Below are 24,760 nucleotides of genomic sequence, written 5' to 3' on the forward strand. Positions count from 1 at the left end.
CTGCTTTGGCCTGCTTGCTCCCCCCCCCCACAACAGCATCATTACCTTGCAAGAGCTGCACTCCTTTATGCACATTGCACCACCTGCAAAGTTGCACACTGCACCTGCCACCCCCATGGTGGAGATTCCCACCACGGGCCAGTCCCATATTCCGGAGCTGTAGTAGTCACAGGACTGGCCCTTTGGTAATCCTGTACCAATGATGGGCTTCTACGGGTACGGTCAGGTACGCAGAACCGGTAGAAAAATTTTGGTCAGGTAGGCAGAACAGGTAGAAATTTTTTGAATTGTTTTCTTTTTCCCCCCTTCAGGGCTCTGGGTATGTTTTTCCTATTGCAGTAAGTGAGGTTGAATGTGTATAATTTTAGAAGAGCTGTGTGCGCATGTATGTGTGTATATACACATACATTTTGTATAGTAGATACTGTATATTTTGGTGTGCCTGTGTGTAATATGTATGTACACATATAGCATATACACATACAATTAAATAGTATATTTTGCATGTTTGGTAATAGTAAATAGATAGGGAAATTGTATCTCTTTGAGGCAAGGAGAGGCCAGGCACCCTAACCCAAACCCTTGATGTGAGTAACGTCAAGTTGGCCATCTTTAAGCCAGTCACATGGCCTTTAAGCCACCCTGGTCACATGATGGTCAAGCCACTCCCACCTATTCACATGGTCGGCAAGCCACACCCACAAAATAAGCCACACCTACAGTGTAGTAGTAAAATTTTTTGCAGCCCTTCATTGTCCTTTACCTTGCTCCTCCCCAGCAGGCTGGTGCACCCGGGTGGAGGAGCTGCTCCAGGATGACCAAAGAGCCAGTCCTGTGACTACTACCATGTTTCCCCGAAAATAAGACACTGTCTTATATTAATTTTTGCTCCAAAAGTTGTGCTACGTCTTATTTTCGGGGGGTGCCTTGTATTTCTCAAATAAGACAAATTCACAGGCAGAAAACCTAACACCCCCAAAGAAAGTGTACCGTACGGTACACTGATTACGGTACAGTACCTGTCAGTTTGGCACCCACACCCACAAATGACGGCATTTATATGGTACAACAGTATACTCCCACTATTGCAGCTTCCGGCCACCAGAGGAACTACAGTCTACGCACTGTAGTGGAGACTGTAATGGCGGTGAGACAGCAGCAGACTGTGTCTGCTGTACTGGACGGTACAAAGCGATGGAAGGGGCCAGCAGGGGATGCCACATTATTACAGTACCGCTATGAACAGCTTTGAATGGTACCGTATGTTTTTCCACCGTACCGTATGTAAACTTGACTACGCCTTATTTTCGGGGGGGTGCCTTATATTAGCAAATTCTGCAAAACTTCTGACATGCCTTACTTTTGGGGTACATCTTATTTTCAGGGAAACAGGGTAGTACAGATCTTCAATAAGGGACTGACTTTCCCACCAACATCAACAAGTCACCGTCAGTCTGCCCATCTTCATTTTCCTTCACTCAGACTGACTAAGTTTCTTGAGAGAAGGAACACAAAAGAGGTTTCCAGGCTGTGTCCCTGGACCAGGCACTTTCTCTCTGGCCTCCTACCCAGAGGCCTTGCAGAAGCAGACAGGCAGGCCTGAAAAACGTCTGAGCTTCCCCCCCCCCAGTGGTCCACGGGATTTAAAATTAAAAATTTGGTGGTCCCTGAGGTTCAAAAGGCTGTGAGACCCCTGCTTTAAAGTTCAGGTAGTCCTCTTTTAGCAACCATATTCAGGACTGGCAATTTGGTCACTAAGTGACGCATTTGCTAAGCAAAACTATCACCCATCTCCTCCCAATGATGACTGTAACTTGTATCCTCACGATGTATATTGATTGTTACCTAGTATGATTTGATTGCTTATTTGTACCCTGTGACTATCATGAAGGTTGTACCTGTGGGAAGACCACTTTATAGGGTCTTCAATAGGCAGGCCTAAAAGAAGATAGCAGGTTTAAACAAAATTGTTATGTAATAGGAACGGGAAGGATTGCACAAGAATAGAGCATTATTTGTATTCTGCGAATTTATGTATTTGCTAAGTAGATAATTTTAAAAGCTATTTGTAATTAAGAAACCAAGAAATATTAAGAATATAAGGGAACTGAAAGTAACAGAATGAGAAGTTTCACATGCACATGTGCAAGTATATGCTGAATTGACAGTCTGGATGCTGAATTGACGGTTAGTATGAAAGGAACAAGGAAATGAAGTAGCAGAAAATACATGTCTGTTGAGGACTGTAAGAAAGAGGGTATAAAAGAAGGGGGTGGTCCCAGATGATGGTCATTGATTGTAGTTATTGCTCGCTATCATCTCTGGATCTCATTGCAATGGGTTGTTGATGTAATTTGTATTATTATATGATGGCTCTTCATGTTCCAAATTGCTTTTGAAATAAACCTCTGAATTTCAAAGTAAGATTTATTGTCTGTGGTTTCTCTGTGTTCCTTTTTTCTATTGGAATATTTTTATAACTTACCTTATGATTCTTGACAAATGTATCTTTTCTTTTATGTACACTGAGAGCATATGCACCAAGACAAATTCCTTGTTGTGTCCAACCATACTCTGTTCTGTTCTGTTCTATTCCATTCCATTCCATTCCATTCCAGTCCAGTCCACTCCTAGCATGCGCCCCTTTCCCCGCATGCAAAGAATGATAGTAGAATATCTTGCTGTATGAATGGGAATGAATGATTTTAAATGTTATTAGAGTTTTAAAAGTTTTTTAGCTATATTAACTCAGTGTTTCCCAACTTTGGCAACTTGAAGATATTTGGACTTCAACTCCCAGAATTCCCCAGCCAGCTGGCTGGGGAATTCTGGGAGTTGAAGTCCAGATACCTTCAAGTTGCCAAGGTTGGGAAACACTGTATTAACTGGATTTTTTAGATATGTACAGTGGAACCCCGACATAAGAGCTGCTCTACTTAAGAGCAACTCGAGATAAGAGCTGGGAGGGGAGAGATATTTTTGTTCTACTTACAAGCCCAAATTCGAGATACAAGCGCCAAGGAGCTGTCTCCTGAAGCCAAACGCTAACTTCCGCGTTCGGCTTCAGGAGACAGCTGCGAAGCGGCGCACGTGTTTTAAAAGGTTGCAGCCGGCCTGGGGGGCTCGGGGGGGTGCTTGCAGCTTTCTTTCTTGCTCTTTTTCTTTCTCTCTTTTACCTTCCCTTCCTCTATTTCTTCTTTTCTTTCTCCTTCCCACCTTCTTCCCTCCCTCCCTCCCTCCCTTCACTCATTCCTCTCTTACTCTCCCCTTTCATAAGTTTCCTTGCTTCCTTCCTCTGTTCCTGTCCCTTCCCTCTTTCCTTCCTTCCTTCCCACCCTCCGTCCATTCATTCACCCATTCCTCTCTTGATCGCTTAAAGCCGGTCCCTGGTGCAAAAAGGGTTGGGGACCTCTGTCCTACAGGATTGGGTGGCAGAGAAGTTGAACATATGTAAATTTAAAAGTTTAAGAAAGTTTACAAGTTAAGTGAAAGAAACTTCATTATTCATTTATATGTACATGTACATTTCTTCATTAAAAACATGTCTTTCTGCATAATTTAGACTAACTTTGTGAGTTTTTTGAGGGCTGGAACCAATTAAAATTATTTACATTAATTCCTATGGGGAAAAGTCGTTCGAGATAAGAGCTGCTCGACTTAAGAGCCCAGGTCCGGAACGAATTAAACTCGTATCTCGAGGTACCACTGTATATGGTTTATTGTTTTGATATGTTGTGAGCTGCCCCGAGTCCTCAGAGAGGGGCGGCATACAAACAAACAAACAAACAAACAAACAAACAAACAAACAAACAAACAAACAAACAGTGCTACTGTTCTCCTCACTGCCTGCTATCTAAAGGCATCACATCTCTCTGCCTAATAGTAGAACAAGCCCTGTATGAGATCACGATCAAACAGCAGGATGGCAATGGTGGCAAAGATGCTTGCTGTCAGTACTTTTTCCTCAAAAAGCTTATTTTCATCTCCTTTTTCTTTCTCCTTCCCCCCTTCTCACTCTCTCCCCCCCACCATGACCTGCAATGTTTTCTTCTCCATTACTCCCCCAGGGGACTCTGGTATGCAGTTAGCCTCCTGCCCACTTTCCTATGATCTGCGGTGACTTCAAGGAGACTTGATACCTGAGATATTTAAAAGGCGAGCTGCTTGATGTAGCCCTAATGGGTCTGATTGATTCTTAGGCTGTGGATCCCTCCCTCCCTCTCTGGCCCAATCTCCTGCAGGATGCTGGAAGACAACATCATTTCTAGCTAAGTGGTATCATCTCTCAGGCGAAGCTGTTCTCTTTACCTTCCTCCAGCCTAAGAAGAAAAACTGGGGGGGGGGGGGGACTTTTTAGTAGCAAACTGGCACATGTGGGAATGGAAACCATGGTAACTGGAAATGTGGGAATCAGTTTACTCTGCAACTTTATGGCTTTTTCTCTTTCTCCTTATATGTAGGGTTTATTTCATGCTTCTCTGGATGATATGTAGCCGTGATGGCGAACCTATGGCACAGGTGCCACAGGCGGCACGCAGAGCCATTTCTGAGGGCACGCAAGGCGTTGGCCTATGTCAGCTCTAACATGCATGTGCACACTGGCCAGCTGATTTTTGGCATTCCAAAGGGCAGGCCATTTTCACCCTCCCCAGACTTCATGAAAGCCTCCGGAGCCTGTAGATAGCAAAAAACAGACACAACAGGCCTAACGGAAGTCCGGAAATGAACTTCAAGTTGGGCCGTTGGGCCATTTTTTCACCCTCTCCACATTCAGGAGGCATTCCTGAAGTCTGTGGAAGGAAAAAAATGGCCGAATGGACCTACTAGAAGTTTGGAAGCCTGGAGAAGGCAAAAAATGACCCAATGGGCCATCCACAAACTGGAACTTTGTTGCGGAACTCCCAGTAAGCCAGTTGGGTTGTTTTTCGCCCTCCCCAGGTTTCAGGAGGTGGAGGGGCAGTGTGTGGAGGCTGTGCGGTTCGCCATCACTGATATATAGTTTTATAGCAAGGCCAGTGCTTAAGGAAAACGGGTTTGATATGTAACTTTTGTTGCTTTCACCAGATGGAACAACGGTTGGGCAACATGCTTTTTTTCCTTTTTTTTTAATATTACATTTTTTTAATTGATTTTAAAATATAGAATATAAAACACACACACAACATACAACAAGTGCTCAGTGATTGGTGTCCACCACCAGACAAACATTCACACCCCACCACCAAATTGTGGGTGTTTCTTATATATACCATTTTAACTCAAGGGCAATATATCTATTTACATATTATAAAGTGAACATGCTTTTTTAACCAGACCTGTTGCCACCTACCGGTATCTTTCCCTCTGCTATGGGACCTCCAAAAGTCTTTACAGCCACAATCACAAGAAGATAGATAATAGGAAAGATGGGAATAGTGATAGTAATGCTGCCTTTTTAGATCAGCGTTTCCCAACCTTGGCAACTTGAAGATATTTGGACTTCAACTCCCAGAATTCCCCAGCCAGCAAACTGCTTATGTCCAGGATACGAGAGGTGTCTGTAGATATTTTCACAGCCCTCTTTCTAGTTTATGCAGTATACAGGTCCTCAATTGAAGGATGATTGGCAGCAATTGTTTCTTCTGCAGTTCTAATTATCAGTTGAAGTCTGTGTTTGTCTTGATTGGTTGCAATGCCAAACCAGACAGTTATAGAGGTGCATGTGACAGACTCAATGATTCCTCTGTAGAACTGTTATCAGCAGCTCCTTGGGCAGTTTGAACTTCCTGAGTTGGCACAGGAAGAACATCCTTTGTTGTATTTTTTTGATGATGTATTTGATTTTTAGGTGTCCATTTCAATTAGACACAATAGAAGCTAGAAATTTGAAAGTCTCTATTCTTGCTACTGTGTTGTCTAGTATTGTGAGCGGTAGTAGTGTAGGAGGATTTCTCCTAAAATCGATTATCACTACAAGTAAAATGTCCCACAAAATTTTGCAATTTATAATGCTCACAAATGGGAATTCATCAGAGGGACATAAAAATGAAACAAGATTCAAGGGTAAACTTTTATCTCAAATTCAGCTGTTCTGGAACTTAAGTTGGCTGCTAGGATTGATAAAGCCTCAGAGGTGGTTTTAGGTCCTGCTGGTGGCCTGTTTATTGATCAGCCCCCCCCCCAAGTTAAACAGGTTAACTTAACCAAAAACAATTATTACAATTAGTAATGGTAGAAATATTTAATCAAAGCAACAGAACAAACAAAGTACCTCTGTACATTGTAGAAAATAAACCTTATCTCCTTTGGCACATTTAACTACTATATTTTAAAAGCCTGTCTCCCACTTGGTATTACGCACCCAGTGACCTTGCAGTCAATTGGCACTGTGGTTCTCCAATTCTGAGCACTCTGATGTAAGTAAGACCACTTCATGCATCTCATAGTATGAAGAGGAGACAATTCATTGTCATAGTGGCTTACTATAACCAGCCATTTTTCAAACCTCTTGTGTTTTACGGAGCTTAGTGTATATCCTACTCTCTTATGGAACTGAATATGGGCTAAACCTGGCCAGTTTGGAAATATGCTCTCCTATTTTCTGATTCAACTGACTTGCTTGCATACCCCTGAAATCTAGTCCCAGGAATGAGCAAATGTTTCAGAGGTCAGAGATCACAACTCATAACTTCTACCCTTCTGAGAAGCTTTAAGCCAGTGTCCCATAACCTTTGGGGCACCAGGGACCGGTTCCATGAAGAAAGGTTTTTCCATGGACCAGATGGGGTGTGGCTTTGCATGCTGTCTTCATCCTGCGGGTGGGGCTTTGCTTCTTTGTGCAGACTGGTTTTTAGCATGCCACGGACCGGTGCTGACCCACAGACCGGAGGTTGGCGACTGCTGCTTTAAGCCCTCTATTGATGCTATAACATCACGGGGAAGGGCATAGATGACATTTCTCTGCCTTTGAGGGTGGATTAAAGTTAGGGAAAGGAACACGTGGATTCCCAAACATTACCTCCATTCCCATACCGGTACTTGGAACCACATTAAAGCCTGAAAATGGGCCTAAATTGCATTACCAAAGCTCAGTGACAGTCTCTCTTATTAGAGCAGTGGTTTTCAACTTTTCTAATGCCGCGACCCTTTAATACAGTTCCTCATGTTGTGGTGACTCCAACCATAAGTCTAGCGCCAATTCTCTCAACAGAGCTTTAAGTTGATTGGTAGGAAGGTCAAAAGGACACCCCCACTGTAAACGCCTGATTGATCAGATTGTAAAACTATGTTCCAAGGTGCCAGAATAGAAGCTTTAGTTCCTAACACCATGGGAAATTTGTCTTTTCCCATGGTCCTAAGCAACCCCTGTGAAACGGTCCTTTGACCCCCAAAGGGTTCCGACCCCCAGGTTGAGAACCACTGTGTTAGAGGGTACACAGACAGTCTACGGATTATCTATCCCTGATCTGGAATCTGACAGGGGTGCTAAAGAATATTTTAAACATCCTTCTTAGAGATTTTCAAGTGAGTGGTGGCTAAGCTATTCATCCCTTGGTGCCGGCTGCATGCCAGAAATTATTAATTTATTTATTTATTTATTGGACTCTGTGGAGTCGGGGCGGCTCACAACATTCCGATAAAAAGATACAATATAAAACATTCCTAAGCCAATTAATAGAATTATTACTTTTAAAAATTTGTCATAAAAACCTGTCATTTAAAAACGAACAATCACATACTGTCACAATAGCAGGGAAACCACACAACCTTGCTGACCTTCGTGCGCGTGGGTGCTCTGGGGTGGAGCTCCATTTTCGCTACCCCACTGCGTTACCCCCTCGCGGTCCGGGCAGCAGCCCACCCCTGGATATATGCATAGTAACCACAAAAGTAGTACATATCTGATCTGTACAAAGTAGTACAGATCATGTGCTTTCCAATGACTGAATCAGCCCCCAAACACTTGACCCTTAACTCAAAGCATTAACAAACTGTGTTTGTGCAACATATTAAGCCAAAGCAAACCTTTTTATTTAACGGAATGTTCTTATTCACAAAGCATACAGTAATCACGTGATTGGTTTGGATTTGGTTCCATTAGATTTTATAAATTAGGGTTTAATTCATGTTACAAACTGAACTGCTGAGTATCTAATAGCAGAATCAGAGATGGAAATGGCCATTAGACCTCTGGCTCGTTATTTAATACACCAATCCAACTGTTTAGTCGACTGGGAAAGTTGGTTTGACTGACATCAACCCCATACCATCCAGAGAAGGAGGGCCATTACCCTTTTGGCAGCTGGTTCCCCTATCTCAGTGATGGCGAACCTTTTTTCCCTCGGGTGCCAAAAGAGCATGCATGCACCCTATCGTGCACACACAAGTGCCCACACCCATAATTCAATGCCTGGGGAGGGTGAAAACACCTTCCCCAACCACCCAGTGGCCCTCTGTAGGCTAGAAACGGCCTGTTTCCCAACTTCTGGTGGGGCCAGTAGGCTCACGTTTCATCCTCCCCACGCCGTAAAGGCTTCCCTGGAGCCGGGAGAGCATAAAAACACCCTCCCTCATCCCCCCGGAGGCCCTTTGGAAGCCACAAATCCCCCCCCCCCGAGCCTCTGTGCAAGCCAAAAACCAGCTAGCCGGCACACATGCACATTGGAGCTGAGCTAGGGCAACAGCTCGGGTATCAGCAGATATGACTCTGCGTGCCACCTGTGCCACCCGTGCCATAGGTTCACCATCACTGCCCTATCTGATTGTTCTTATTGTTAGGAGAAAAATTCCAGAATCTATGTTCAACAAATGTATCCCTTTTTCTATGATGCCCAGGTTTCAAATCCCTGCCATTCATAATTACCTGGTAGCTATACATTGTTTTTTAATTAAAGGACTGAACCAAGGTAGCTTTGGTTGAAACGACGCAGTTTTTACATATGCAGCTCAATCTTCCTGTTTACTTAGATGTTCAAACCAACAGCCTTCAGTCAATAGATTTTACTTCTAGAATGGCAGAAGAAACCATTCATTTTGTAAGCTAATTTTAAACAGCACCCTCTAGTGAATTATTTTGATATATCCTTTACAATTGTTTTTAATTTATGTGCAACAGTACAGGTAGTTTTCAACTTACGATCACAATTACCAGTAAGTCTTTGGTTGATTCCCTTTATTTTATTTGGATGTGACCAATATTTTGTTGCAGAAAATGTACAATGTACCGGTTTATTCTATTTGTCCATCCATCCATAGGGTACTCAAGGAAATTAACAATAAAAGAGAAATAAAAACATTACCACTTAAAATTTAATTCCCTTCATTGGAAGGGCCCTTGGAAGTCTTTTAATCTAACCCCTTGCTTAGGCAAGAAACCTTATACTACTTCAGACAAATGGTTATCCAACATCTTCATATTGACAAATGTATCCTTTTTCTTTTATGTACACTGAGAGCATATGCACCAAGACAAATTCCTTGTGTGTCCAATCACACTTGGCCAATAAAGAATTCTATTCTATTCTTAAAAACTTCTAGTATTGGAGCATAATTTGATAGCGTTGTGGGAATTAGTTGTTTAACAGAGTGATGGCATTTGGAGAGAACTGTTGTTGTGTCTAGTTGTTATGCGGTGGAGTGCCCTATAGCGTCGTTTTGAGGGTAGAAGTTGAAGCAGATTATGTCCAGGATGCGAGGAGTCTGTAAGATATTTTCACAACCCCTCACTAGCTCGTGCACTGTTACAGGTCCTCAATAATTAAGTAATAAGTCGTGTGTTTTGGTTCAGCAGTTTTTACAACGCTATTTGTAACGAAATGTTTTTACAATACGACTCCCTCTGTGTGCTCTGCAAAAAAGAAAAGGGGGGGGAACCACCCGCAAAACAAAAGACAAAGATTAGTTAGAGAAGCACGGTGAAGCGGAATACAGTACTGTATAGCGTAAATTGCTATTGCTATGCTATTACTATCGATCTCTTCCGCGAAGCATTGCGCAGGCGCGACATTTAGCGCGCCCAAAGCAGTCCTCCGCGCGAGCCCCCCCCCGCTGCAGCGCGCGCGCGCGCCCTCGCAAGTCCTTTCTCACGTGACGGTTCACGTGGGCGCACGGCTCACTTTGGCCACGGCTGCTCCTTCTGGGTCCCGGGGGTGGGGTGAGGGGAGGTACCGCTTTGCGCCTCTTCCCGGGCGTTTCGGGGGTGACCGTCGCAAGCCCAACGCGGCTACCGGGAAGGGACTCCCTGGTGTGGTTCTCTCCAGCCGAGTTAAAGGGTAGAGAACCCGAGGCGGCGGCGAAGGGGGGGGGGGAGACATGCCCGAGGGGGGTCCGGGAGAGGCTGAGGACCAGGCACGAGTCGCTGACTCGCCAGGAGACCACGGGCGCACAGACTGAGCAGGAAGTGGCTTGGCGCCTGCTCGTGCCCGGGAGCATTCCGGCTGTCCAATTGTCCGCCAGCCTAAGTGGCCGAGCATAGGTGAGATCAAACGCTACCATCTCCTGCTGGGGGAGGTGGTTGCAGCCAAATTCCAACACTTTTTTTCCGCCTTTGGCCGGTCCTAAATAGACCCTCCAGCTCTGGAAAGATAGGCAGGGGGGGGGGGGGACTCCAGGGAAAAGTTGGTTCTTCTATGACTTGTAGACTTCAACTCCCAGAATTCCTGAGCCAATCATGCTAGCTCAGGAATTCTGGGAGTTGAAGTCCACGTGTCATAGAATAGCAATAGCATTTAGACTTATATACAGCTTCATAGTGCTTTTACAGCCTTTAAGCAGTTTACAGAATCAGCAAATTGCCCCCAACAATCTGGGTCCTCAATTTACCCATCTCCTCAAGTCCTTGGACATACAAATCTAATAAATTATTTTTTATTATTATTATTATTATTATTATTATTATTATTATTATTATTATTATTATATCTCGGAAAGATGGAAGGCTGAGTCAACCTTGAGCCGGTGGTGAGATTTGCACTACTGAACTACAGCTAGCAGCTAGTTGAAGTAGCCTGCAGTGCTGCACTCTAAACACTGTGCCACCCTGGCTCTTAAGAGCCAACTTCGCCTACCCCTGCCCTAGGGTAAGGATACCAACTCCCAGTCTGAGGATGGAAACCAGTCTGCGGCATGCCAGCAACTGGCCCACGCAAACAAGCCAAGCTCATCCGTGGGATGCAGGCAGCAGGGAAAACCACGCCCCCTCCAGTCCCTGGTGCCCAAGACATTGGGGGGGGTCGTTGCCCCTAGGGTGCCATTGAGATGTTGGTCATGGTGACCCTGATGAGTCCTGGTCAAACCAACGGTTGTGGTTAAGAATCATGGTAGTTCATTTCACAGGGACGTGGAGGGCCCCAGATTGAAGAACACTTCCATAGAGTTTGTTATACTGACATGATCTGCCTTCCAACTTGCTCCCACCCCAATAATTCATTCTCAGCATTATGTAACTAATGGAAACACATTTATCTTTGTAATGTATTGGTCTTTGGTTTATCTGTTAGAAGAGGAACTTGCTATAATTTATGGTGTACAACATCTGTAGAGCTCATTTGATGCCCATGAAGCTTTATTAAAGGATCTTTCTGTGTCTCTTTCCTCTTCACTTTTCATTTTTCTCAAATTGTTACTGTTGGGGAACTATCCCCTTAAAAATTAACACTGCTATTTTTATGTGCAGAACTAATGGCACAGTTTCAGTAGCCTTTAAATAAATGAATTAATTGCATTATAACACTGCATCAATTTCAGCAATTGTCTGCAATTCCCCCTCCCCTCTGTCCCCTGAAAAAAACAGATTAAAGCTCCATTGATGGACTACAGTCTTACTTTTGGTCCACTTCTGCCAAAGATCTCTGCGGAAAACATATTGCTGTACTGTTCACCTTTTCCCTTAAAAATGTAGATTCACAAGTATGTTAGGAAATTTTCAGAGGCAGTATTTAAGTTTTAATATTTCACAGGCTCAATAGGGTTGAAAATACTAGTGCTCCTAGGAGTTCTATAGGGCTCCTTCCCCAAATTTGTACTTGGTTCTATAAGAAAATGGAAATCTATGATCTTCTCTCTGCAAGCATTCTTCAACTTACTGAGAAAATGTAACTTCCTAGATTGTCTTCACCCTGGAGTAGAAAACATGGGTAGCTAGTGTTTGAATTTCAGTTAAAAAGTGCAACAAATAAAATATTATTAATGGCAACTTGTGAGGAAAGTTTTGTTTGCAGAGAGAATAACAGAAGTTTTGTAAAGGAAGAGTATTTACTAAATTGACTATCTGTTTCTCTTGCTTATGCAGATTCTCGGATACTAACCGACATCCATGAATCCCACTAGACTGCAGGAAACCAGCCAGCTATCTGCAAACGTCAGAATTCACTTCAAAGTCTGTAGGTTCATCATGGAAGCAGGTGAGTAAGAGTTGCTACTGCTGATTAAAATATCTCCCTTCCTTGGTTCGTAATGTCCAATTCCTATGAAAAAAGAAGTTGCTGTGTTGGAAGAAAGTGTCAATCTGTGAGTCACTTGGCATTAGTAGGTCTTACTGAATAGGCCTAATGTCAAAGACAGTGCAAGATGCTAGATTGGTGGCCTTCATGAAGTAATTTGAAATAGATATGACTTACTCTATTTCTTATGTAGTTTTAGTCATGTCTTATAGTTGAGTAGACACATGCAGACATTTCATGTGTGGTTGCATTTTTGTGAGAATTCTAGAAAGTGGAAACTGGTTTATTTCTGATGGAGGAACTGGATAAAATTACTTGGCTTTTGAACCTCTACAACTCCCATTTTCCCAGAATCTGTGTTGTTTGGCTGTGTTCCACTAGGCCTCAAGTCTCCCATTCTTAAACAGCTTTACAGCGAGAGTTCTGCAGATAGGACATATCTTGTTAACTTCCATTAATTTCAATTTCCATTAATTTTGTGTAGATGAACTTTCTGATGGGCTTTATCTTACGTTCTCTGCTTGTGGTCAGGTCATCTCTGAGTCAAGAAGTTGTGTCTTGATTCTTTCTTCCTTATTCTTTCATGGGAGGGCTAGAAATTCCTTTGGTGAATCTCCTGTAAGGCTGTAAGAAAACCAAAAGTACACATATAGACTGGATGAAACCAGGCTTAATAGCAATAACTATGAGAGGCAGCGATGGGCCGGAATGCTAAATTGTGCTTCCTGCCGCGGCTCATAAGTTCTTGTGGGACCAGCACAATTTTGCTGCTGCACCTGTGGAGGTAGCAAAATTGCGCATGGAGCCGCAGGTAAAACCTTGCCGAAACAGTGTGCAATTTTGCTACCTCCACAGGTGCAGCAGCAAAATCGCACTGGTCCCGCAAGAACGTATGAGCCGCAGCGGCGAGCGCAATTTAGCGTTCTGGCTTGTAGCCCACTGCTGGTGAGAGGGATCTTGGAGTCTTAGTGGACAGCCAATTAAATATGAGCCAGCAGTGTGTGGCGGCAGCAAAAAAAAGCCAATGCAATCCTAAATTGCATTAATAGAGGAATACAGTCAAGATCAAGTGAGGTACTAATACTACTCTATAAAGCCTTAGTAAGACCACACCTAGAATACTGCATCCAATTTGGGTCACCACACTATAAAAAAGATGTTGAGATTCTAGAAAGTGCAGAGAAGAGCAGCCAAGATGATTAGGGACTAGAGGCTAAAACATACGATAAACGGTTGCAAGAACTGGGCATGGCTGGTCTAGTGAAGAGAAGGACCAGGGGACACGTGATAGCAATGTTCCAATAATTGAGGTGCTGCCACAGAGAGGAAGGGATTAAGCTATTTTCCAAAGCACCTGAAAGCCAGACAAGGAATAATGGATGGAAACTGATCAGGGAGAGATTCAACCTGGAGAAATTTTCTGTCAGTGAAAACAACCAAGCAATGGAACAATTTGCCTTCAGAAGTTGTGGGAGCTTCATCACTGGAAGATTTCAAGAAGAGACTGGACTACCATCTATCAAAAATGGGGTCTGGTCGCCTGCTTGGGTGGGGGGTTGGACTAGATGACCTCCAAGGTCCCTTCTAACTGTAAATCTGTAATCTTTTCTGCTAACAGGTGTGAAGTTAAGCCTGCACTCTGTCCCTATTGCTACAGCATGCACCATTTATCACCGATTTTTTATGGAGGTGCCTCTGGAGCCATATGATCCTTACTTGGTAGCTATGGCTGCGCTTTATCTGGCTGGGAAGGTAGAAGAACAGCATTTGCGGATAAGAGACATCATCAATGTGAGCCACAGGTAATAAGCATTGGGATCAGGATATATAGTTACGAAGGGCAGGCTGGATGTATGAGGAGTAAATAGCTGCTTAGAATGAGCAAAACCAGCTTTGTGCAGCTTGGCATTTCCCATTGAAAAGAGAACCTCTACTAAGGTAAAAGTCACTCAATCAAAGGATGGGTAGCCAAGTGGATCTGGTGTTTTTCAAAATGTGAGATTCACAGTATTTGGTCATACCACTTGGGAATTTTATTAGTAGCATTTATTTATTTATTGGTAGCATTTATATGCCACCCAATTCCAAACGGGCTCTGGGTGGCTATTTTGGCTATTGCATCCCCTACATACTAGGAAGAAGAGCAAATTGAAGAAGTTTGGCTTAGGTCATATGTCCACTCGCTTTAAATTTTAATGCACTATACCCCTTATCTGATTCTTTAGTTCAAACTGTGCTAGGTCATCTTAATACACAAGACTTCCTTGTAAGATTCAGGAATCCCCAAAGACCTTGTGGATTAGGAAAAGACCTCATCCATTCTTATATTGGTCAGGTTTTCTCAGGAAGTCCATAAATAGAACAGGAAGATTACACTTTTCTGCTTTGAGTTCTCCCGAACAATTGTTATTCATTGCCTCTGAGCCCAGGAGGTCTAAACTGTGAACATCATGTAAGTGAAATGTTTTTCCTGCATCTGGTGATCAATGTTCCCTCTAATTTTGTTTCAGTGTGGGCAGAAAAGTATAGTGTCTGAGCTGCAGTCCCTTTGGGACTGAGCGGCATAGAAATATGTATGTATGTATGTATGTATGTATATATGTATGTATGTATGTATGTATAAATAAATAAATAAATAAATAAATAAATAAATAAATAAATAAATAAGAAATTAATAATAAAAGAAAAACATCTCTCTCTCTTTCTCTCTCTCTTTCTCTCTCCCCCTCTTGCTCTCTCTTTTTCTCACTTTCCCTTTTTCTTTCTATCTCGCTCTGTCTGTTGCTCTCTCTCTCTTTCTCTCTTGCTCTCTTTCTACCTTGCTCTGTCTGTTGCTCTCTCTCTCTCTCTCTCTTGTTCTCTCTTTCTCTCTCTTCCTTTCTTCTCTGGAGGCCGTGGAAGGTTTTTCTTATTTTGAGGCGTACGGGAACCGCTCGGGGAAAGCACTCTGAGCGAAGGGGCTGGACTTGAGAGGGGCGGGGTGGGCGCTCCCGGAGCGCTCGGAGAAAACCCTCTCATAGCCTGCGAGCGCTTCGGGAACACCTGCCCTTCCCCTCTCACAGCCCCTTTGCCAGAGGCTGGATGAGGAGGAGAAGCCGCAGCCGCCACCGCTGCGGGAGGAGCCGCACCCCAAGGCGGGAGGTAGAGGAGGAGAAAGCCAGAGAGAGGGGCAGATCGAGTGGGCAGCGGCGGCAAACGAAAACTTTTCAGCATTTTTCTTTACTCCTCTCAGGTACTTGCATCCTCGGAGTGACCCCCTGGAGCTGGACACGCAGTTCTGGGAGCTGAGAGACAGCGTTGTCCAGTGTGAGCTGCTCATGCTACGGGTGCTCTGCTTCCGTGTCTCCTTCCAGCACCCCCACAAGGTCTAGGCTACATAGGAGGGACACAGGGTAGAAATGGGGTGCATGAAGTACAAGGGGATGGGTGGGGGATTAAGTACACGGGGGGGGGGGGGAGGAGAATGGGGTGTATGTATATGAGTGACCACCATTTCTTATAATAACTTTTTTAAGGGGTTTTAGTTTGTTAATGTTTTAGCCTTAGATAATTTTGACTACTTTTACTGTTTTGTATCTATTTATTGTATTCATATTGTTGGTGTAAGCATACAAGTTGTTGTTATTATTATTATTATTATTATTATTATTATTATTATTATTAATTAAATTTGTATGCCACCCCTCTCCGAGAGTCCAATTAATAATAAATAACTACTGTTGTTGTACGTTGCCCTGAGTCCTTCAGGATTGGGCGGCATAGAAGTCTGAATGAATGAATGAATGAATGAATGAATGAATGAATGAATGAATGAATAAATAAATAAATAAATAAATAAATAAATAAATAAAGTTTTCTCTGCCTTTAGGCACTGAATGGACAGTCCTGTTACAAGAGTAACGGGAATTACTTCCGAGAGGGGCGGCATACAAATCTAATAAATTATTATTATTATTATTATTATTATTATTAAGAGAGGTTGATGCTAGGGTTTTTTTCTCGCCTTCTCCTGCCCCATGTTTTCAATTAGCCCTGAAAGATGTCTTTTTCTTCACGCAGTATCTTCTCTATTATTTACTGTCCCTGAAGAACTGGATGAACCGGCATAGCTGGGAGCGGACCCCGGTGGCAACGGCAGCTTGGGCTCTGTTGCGGGACAGTTACCATGGACCCCTGTGCCTCCAGCACCCTCCGCAGCACATTGCTGCGACCGTCCTCTACCTTGCCCTGCAGTGTTACGGAGTGGAAGTACCTGCCGATGCTGAAGCGGAGCGACCGTGGTGGCAGGTAAGGGAGGCAGGGTGGGGAGTGAACAGCTCAAAGGCCGTTCTGTGTCTTCAGCTCTAATTGGGTCAGGTTTTGTCTGCGTGGGAGTTTGTTTATATGGTTCTTCGCTTATTTTTTTAGCATCCTTGCTTCACAGCCTCTGCACTTGTGGGAAGTGCAGTTTCTTATATATTAAGTCACTGCTATCCCCTGACCTGCACCAGACGTGAAAAAACTCCCACAGATCTCCCAGCTGTTTCTTTAATCAACTTATGTACAACTTTCCATATTAGGAAAAAAAAATTGAAGCAGTATACAGTAATACCTCATGATACGAACTTAATTGGTGCAAGGAGGAGGTTCGTAAGACGAAAGGTTCGTAAGACGAAACATTGTTTCCCATAGGAAACAATGTAAAGTCAATTAATCTGTGCAACCAAAAAACCCCCGCAAAAAAACGGCTTTCGGCGACTGCTGGGAAGCCGCGCGGCTATTTTAAAAGGTCGCAGCCGGCCTGGGGGGCTTGCCAGCACCCCCCCGAACCCCGAACCCGGGTTCAGGGGGGTGCTGGCAAGCCTCCCAGGCCGGCTGCGACCTTTTAAAACAGCCGCGCCGCTTCCCAGCTGTCTGCCGAAGCCGAACGGGAAGTTCGGCTTTAGCATTCGGCTTCAGGAGACAGCTGGGAAGCGGCGCGGCTGTTTTAAAAGGTCGCAGCTGGCCTGGGGGGCTTCCCAGCACCCCCCCGAACCCCGAACCCGGGGTTCAGAAAAAATTTGCCTCTTCTTACGAACTTTGTTCGAGTTACGAACCGGCATTCGGGAGGCTTCTGGGAAGCCCCGCCGCCCGGCTGTCACCTTTTAAAACAGCTGCGCGGCTTCCCAGCAGTCTCCGAACGCCAGTTCGTAACTCGAAAAAAGTTCGTAAGAAGAGGCAAAATTTTTCTGAACCCCAGGTTCGTATCACGAGTTGTTCGTAAGACGAGGGGTTCGTATCTTGAGGTACCACTGTACAGTAATCTAGCAAAATCAAAGCAAATGTTAAACTACATACAGTACACTCCTTATCTTGCATGTTTTTAAAGTCAGATCAATTAGTAAAAAAAAAACCCCACTATGATTCTTTCTGGTATCTGTCAACCCAATCCAGCATTATTCAGGTTTAGAGAAAACACATACACATGGAAAGATACAAATTCATCAATCCTGGTCTGTGCATTCTGGCTGTTTTCATATGTCATGCTGAGCTGTAGGTTTTAATCAGATTAGCTTGAACAAACCGTAGGTTGCACGTAATGTGTGTAATTGTTACATGGCTAGTTGAGAATGGAGACTAGACCCATCTGAGAATTATCCAGGGCTTCAGATGTTTCAGGGGCCATACATTGAAAGCCAGGGAGCAATAGTGCTGATTTTGCATGGACTGTTCCTAGATACCCTACTGCACATGAGTTGATTGTGTTCTCTGAAATTCTAATTCAGTGACAAGATAGGGATTCTGCTGCCTTCCTTGACACCCTGCCATCCGGAAATCTTATCAAGCTTCTAGATCTCATTGTGGGTCTAGCACAAACTGGTTCTTATCCATGCTCTCAGGATGGGGTCTGGAATAACTTGGAAGTTCATGACTTCAATGGCAATGATGTAATTAGTACTTTTGTCATACTCAGTTTGTAGTTAGTTTCCTTTAGGGACCTCAGCAAGGGTGGGAGGACTGATTAAAATGATCTACCCTGGACATTTTATTGACCTGTTCTGTTTCCATCTCATACCTGAGGATTTTGTCAGCATTTGTGGTAGATAGTTTTGTTACAAGTCTTATTGTTATTTGAAATGTGAAGCTAATGAAGGCTTTGGGCATGAATCCCAGCAAGACAGGATTGCTATTTGCACATAAGCATTCCCTGCTTTGGATAGTGTTATGTTCCTTCTGAAGAGGTAGGATGCAACTTGGGAGTTCTCCTGGATTCATGGTTCCTCCTAGAAGGTTAGGAAGAGCCTTTGCCCAGCTCTGACTGTCTTGCCAGTTAAGATGCCTACCCCCTTTTGAAAGTGAAACCTTAGCATCTGTTACTCATGCCCTCATTATGTCAACATTGGATTACTGGAAGTGTTCTCTATTTGGAGCTGTCTTTGAAGACTACCTGGAAATTGCAGTTGGTACAGATGGTGGCAGCCCACATGTTGGCAAGTGAGAGCTGCTATAGCAGAGTTAAATCTGTATTGTAGATACTGCAGTGGTTGTGGGTGAGATTTTCAGGACTTTCAAGAAGCTCGCCTTGGACTCATCACAGATAGAATCTGTCTATTCTGTTTGATCAGTTTGCAGGAGATGCTCTGGTCCCTGCTCCTTGGGAGGCTGAGGAGACAGGTTCTTGGATGGGACTGGGGTTGCTTGGTGGTCTTTCCCAGGTCTACATATTTCAGGAAAACCAGTGAAAATCTGGTTTTTCTGTTGAGCATTTGAGGTGGACCTGCCCAATAATCATAAAATTCTAGAAAAAGACAACATCTGTCTTGAAGAAATGACAGAACAGAAAATTAATATGAAGCCAGAGGTATTTCTAATAGGCCTTCTTGAACAAAAATGTGGGGGAGAAAACCCTGGTATATTATAGTACATATACCAACAGCAGTCAGACTATCACTGGCACAATATTGGAAACAGGAAGATGTACCAACAGATAATGTAATTATTAGGAAAATTTTGGAAAGTGCAAAATTGGATAAATTAATGGAATTAAACCAGAAAGCGGATTCAGATTATTTTGAAGTTTGGGATTTGTTTTATAATTGGTTGGAAAGAAAAAATAAAAAGAAGAGAATTGATGTACAAATAATGATGTATATAGTGACACATATAAATGATGATACATAGTTAAAGAATGAAAATAGGATTTTATAAGTTTGATTGTAAAGAATAGATGTATTGATCAATAGATGAACTGATAAAAACTGTAAAGGAAAAAGAAAAAAGAGCCGGGGTGGCGCAGCAGGTAGAGTGCTGTACTGCAGGCCACTGAAGCTGACTGTAGATCTGAAAGTCAGCAGTTCAAATCTTATCACCAGCTCAAGGTTGACTCAGCTTTCCATCCTTCCGAGGTGGGTAAAATGAGGACCCGGATTGTGGGGGCAATAGGCTGGCTCTGTTAAAAAGTGCTATTGCTAACATGTTGTAAGCCACCCTGAGTCTAAGGAGAAGGGCGGCATAAAAATCGAATAAATAAAAAATAATAATACAGTTTAGATAAAGGACATAGAGATGAAAACTTAACATCAAAGCTACTTAACGTAGAAAGATTATAGAGGTTGAATGTATATTTCTAAATGTGTTTGTTTAGTTTTTTCGTCTATATGTTTGTTTTTTACTTCAGTATTTTAAAAAATGTTTATATTTAATAAAAATTATTTAAAAAAAAAGAAAATCTGGTTTTTCTGTTAAGCATTTGAGGCAGGCGATGTTAGCTGAAGATGATGGTTATTTTTCATAATGTTTTGAAATATGGAAGTTTTAACCTTATGTCAGCCAACAATGTTGTTGAAGTGTGTGAAATATAAACACCCATAAGTCAATAAGACATAATCTATAGTTAACAAATCACTAAGTGTACACACTATATGCTAAGTCAGGGGTCTGCAACCTGCGGCTCTGGAGCGGCATGTGGCTCTTTCATCCCTCTGCTATTGCTTCCTGTCGCTCAAAATATGTGTCAAAACCTGCCGGCATGTGCAATACCTGCCGACACAGGATTTATTGTTTTCTCTGTAGCAGGTCATTGATTTCATAAATGCAACACACTATAGTTTTTTTATACATAGCATAAAGGTAAAAACCATGATATATGCAGTGTTATCTTCATTTTTAAAGGGTTTTTGTGGCTCCTGGTGCTTTCTTTTCTTTGGGAAATGGGTCCAAATGGCTCTTTGAGTGTTTAAGGTTGCCAACCCCTGTGCTAAGTCAAAACTTTTTTAAAAAAATGCCCATTAGGCCCATATTCACAGCTGGACATGCTGTTAACTGAATAATAAAATTTCGAGTTGTGAAATGAGTTGAGGAATCCATAGCTGGGTTACATGTTTTTTGTTTTTAAGTGACTAATAGAGCTATGGTTCCTTTGAACTGCATTAAAACATGTACTCTATGGAGCAAATGACATCTATATCATAACACAGAGCAATTTCAGCTAGATAAATAGCATTGGGTAGGAAACCTAATCTTCACCCAGTTCAGTGATCCTAATCCATTTGTTTGCAAAAAGATGAGAGAATCAATCACAGATCTGCTTTAATTTGAGACAGTTAGGCTGTATCCTTGATTAGAATAACACTTGGCTACCAAAACTGTGGAATCTCACAGATAAGAGTATGCTAAATTGTAAAACAGAGAAATTATGGGAATCATAATATTAAAAAACCCCAGGATAAGAATAAAAGCCAGTGCTGTGATGCTCAACAGGGAAGTTGGAAATAGGATAGCAGTTGTTAAGGGAATGAGCAATAATTGAGAGAAGCATCATTTTATTTGATGCAGCTGCGAGAGCAGTCATGGGCCTACCTAGGTATGCCCATGTTTCACCAACACTCCGCAGTCTGCATTGGTTGCCGATCAACTTCCGGTCACAATTCAAAGTGTTGGTTATGACCTTTAAAGCCCTTCATGGCACTGGACCAGAATATCTCCGAGACCGCCTGCTTCCGCACGAATCCCAGCAACCGATTAGGTCCCACAGAGTGGGCCTTCTCCGGGTCCCGTCAACTAAACAATGTCGGTTGGCGGGCCCCAGGGGAAGAGCCTTCTCTGTGGCGGCCCCGGCCCTCTGGAACCAACTCCCCCCGGAGATTAGAACTGCCCCTACTCTCCTTGCCTTTCGTAAGCTCCTTAAGACCCACCTGTGTCGTCAGGCATGGGGGAACTGAGACATCTCCCCCGGGCATATACAATTTATGAATGGTATGTGTGTATGTATGTGTGTTTAGAAAATGGGGTTTCTTTTAAATGTTTTTAGTAGGAATTTAGATTTGTTGTAAACTGTTTTTTCCACTTTGTTGTGAGCCGCCCCGAGTCTGCGGAGAGGGGCGGCATAACAAATCTAAATAAACATAAACATAAACATAAACATTTACTCCCATATCTTTTATCCTTTTGCCAGCCTTGGTGAGGTTGAATTTTTGCATTCTTCAAATCTCTCTCGGTGAGGGAAAGTATGGAAAAAATATGCATCCCAGTTGGCTAAAGGGCATTTTATATTCTGGAGGATAATTTTGCCTATTTGATCCTCCTAGGATCTCCCCCCACCCCTTTGCTAAATCGTTTCAATTTAATTTACCTTTCAGGTGTTCAGTGAAGATCTTTCCAAACCTGTTATGGACCAGATAATCTTGGAACTGATACGGGTCTACACTTTGGATGCAGCGATCTAAGTATACAGTACTTCCAGCCGAGGGTCTGTACTGAATTATCATGTTTCAGGCTGGGATAATGGTGGAAGTATTACTGATACTTGAAGGGATTGAAACCAGAAATGTATCCGGTTCTTTTGAGACATCCCACTGAACAGCACTGGAGTTGAACAAGCGAAGCACCTTGAGGATCTCCTGATAGAATCACTTTCCAGTGGAGAGTTTGTCTGGAACTAATTTTCCATCGCTCACAAAAAGGAACAATGTTTTGAATTGAAGTTTGTGGAATGAGGGAATGAGTAAAAAAAAGATTCTTCATCTATTTCAAGTAAAATGTGTTGGGAAGATATTTAACTTGTGTTTCCCAAGCCTCAGTGCAGTTATTGCCTTGTGCTGATTCTTGTGAAATTATTTGTTTATTAGATTTGCGTGTTGCCCATCTCAGCTAGATGCCACTCCAGACGGCTTACAAACATTCAAAAACAGTAAACATTAAAATGATAAAACAATATATAACAACAATAAAAATTACAATTAAAAGATGGGAGGAGGAGAGCATGAAGTACATGGGGAGAGGTGGGATCTTCTCTTAACCTGATAGCCATCTCCCAAATGGTGCGCTCCAACTGGCAGAGCCAGGTCTTCAGGCCCTTTTGGAAGGACAATAGATATCACCTCTATGAGTCCCAAAAAGCAGGAGCTGCAAAGTCTCTTCCCCTGGACATTGCCAGCAGAAATTCCTTAACCGACAAGGTCTGCAGCATGCCCCATATGCTAGCGTAACTGGGGTGGGTTAAACCCATTGGAGTGAGAAGGATCCTCAGATACCCCAGACCTGTGCCATGAAGGGCTTTAAAGGTGATAACCAACCTGAATTGTTTCCCAAAACCAGCCAGCAGCCGATGTAGCTCATGTAACAGTGGCATAATGTGGCTATCTTAAGAACCACCAAAATTTCCATGCCACAGAATTCTGCACCAGTTGCAGCTTCTGAATACCTTGTCAAGGGCACCCCCATGTAGAGCATATTGCAATAGTCTAGGCATGAGCTGACCATAGTTTGAATGACTGAGGACTCCTGATGTGGGGAAGGTTGTAATTTTGGCACAACACCAGAGTTGTGCAGGCAGAGGCTCTCCTAGCAACAATTGCCAGCTCCTCTTTGAGCAGGAGTCGCAGGTCCAGGAGAACCCCCAAACCGTGCATTGGGTCAATCTGTGGGAGTTGAAGCCCCACGAAGAACTAAAGTCCCAGATGTTGAAGCTCCATGCACCCAAAGTCATTGAGTCCCCCACCGGGGTTAGTCTCATTCAAGACCCCCACAGCCTCCAGGCACCGTGATAGGGAGCAACAGCATCACTTCGGTTACCAGGATGGAGATACAGAGTTGAGTATCATCCATGTACTGATGATACTTCAACCCATGGTGAGGGATGCCCTCACCCATGGCTTCATTTGGATGTTAAAAAGGAGTGGACAGAATACCAAGCCCTGTGGCATCCCACAAAGGAGCGGTCATGGGCTGGATCTCTTCCTATCAAAACTGATTGGGACTGGCCTTGGATAAAGAAGCCAAACCACTTGGACATTGCTGCCCAACCCCATATCCTGCAGCTGGCTCAAAAGGATAACAATGGTATCCAAGGCCATTGAGAGGTCAAGGAGAGTAACGATGATTGCACTACCACATTCTGCTCTTGTCAGAGGTCATCAACAAATGAGACCAGTGCTGTTTCTATCCCATAGTGGCCCGAATCCATTTTATCCAAGACCCTCTGAAGCTGCCAAGCAACCAGTTTTTGGGAAAGTGGATCAAAATTGTCCAGAGGTGGGATCAAGAGGTGATTTTTTTAAAGGAGAAAGCAAACCAGGACCTCCTTAAAAGATCTCAGGAATGTTCCCAGTGAGGAATTTATCAGTGCTTAAACTTACTTGGCAGTTATCATCCTGGAGGCTTTCACCAATTGGGACGGACAAGGATATAAGTGACAGGTGGTTGCACTGACAACATCAAGGACCCAGTCTACTTCGTCATGTCCAACATGATCAAACTGTCCCCAGATAAAGAGCCAGGGTGGCGCAGCAGGTAGAGTGTTGTACTGCAGGCCACTGAAGTTGACTGTAGATCTGTAGGTCAGCAGTTCAAATCTCATCACCGGCTCAAGGTGGACTCAGCCTTTCATCCTTCTGAGGTGGGTAAAATGAGGACCCAGATTGTGGGGGCAATATGCTGGCTCTGTTAAAAAGTGCTAACATGTTGTAAGCTGCCCTGAGTCTAAGGAGAAGGGCGGCATAAAAATCAATCAATCAATCAATCAATCAATCAATCAATCAATCAAATAAAGAAAAACAAATAAATGGGCAAGACCTTTCCCCAGCACCAAGCAGAGGTTCCAACTGGGAACAAGTCCGAGCAATTTTATCTGTCAAGTATGGAACAAATTTCTCTCTGAGGTCTTAGAGATGCCTCCCACTCACCCTTAGGCCTCCTGCCCCAGGAGGGACTGAGTAATCCTGAACAGGGCTGCAGGTCAACCCTACAGATGTAATAAGGGTGGGGAAATGATGTTTTACCACTCTAACTGCCACAAGTTAGGCCTTAATAGCAGCTCTAAATTGTGTCTGTTCACAGTAAACTCATTTTCCACCAGTGGTGCTCGGGGCATCTCTTAGTCCTTT

General features: G+C 43.4%; 1 protein-coding gene across 1 annotated transcript; it reads left to right on the forward strand.

Moving 5' to 3' along the window:
* Positions 1-10,025: 10,025 nt before the first annotated feature.
* On the forward strand, positions 10,026-24,439 carry CCNQ (cyclin Q). Its single transcript, XM_070741364.1, has 6 exons — positions 10,026-10,453; positions 12,269-12,380; positions 14,038-14,221; positions 15,652-15,784; positions 16,479-16,706; positions 22,016-24,439. Exons 2-6 carry the CDS (start codon positions 12,293-12,295, stop codon positions 22,100-22,102), a joined length of 720 nt encoding a protein of 239 aa, XP_070597465.1. The 5' UTR covers positions 10,026-10,453; positions 12,269-12,292; the 3' UTR covers positions 22,103-24,439.
* The last annotated feature ends 321 nt before the right edge of the window (positions 24,440-24,760 follow it).

The sequence above is a fragment of the Erythrolamprus reginae genome, chromosome 2, assembly GCF_031021105.1.
Source record: "Erythrolamprus reginae isolate rEryReg1 chromosome 2, rEryReg1.hap1, whole genome shotgun sequence".
NCBI lineage: Eukaryota > Metazoa > Chordata > Lepidosauria > Squamata > Dipsadidae > Erythrolamprus > Erythrolamprus reginae.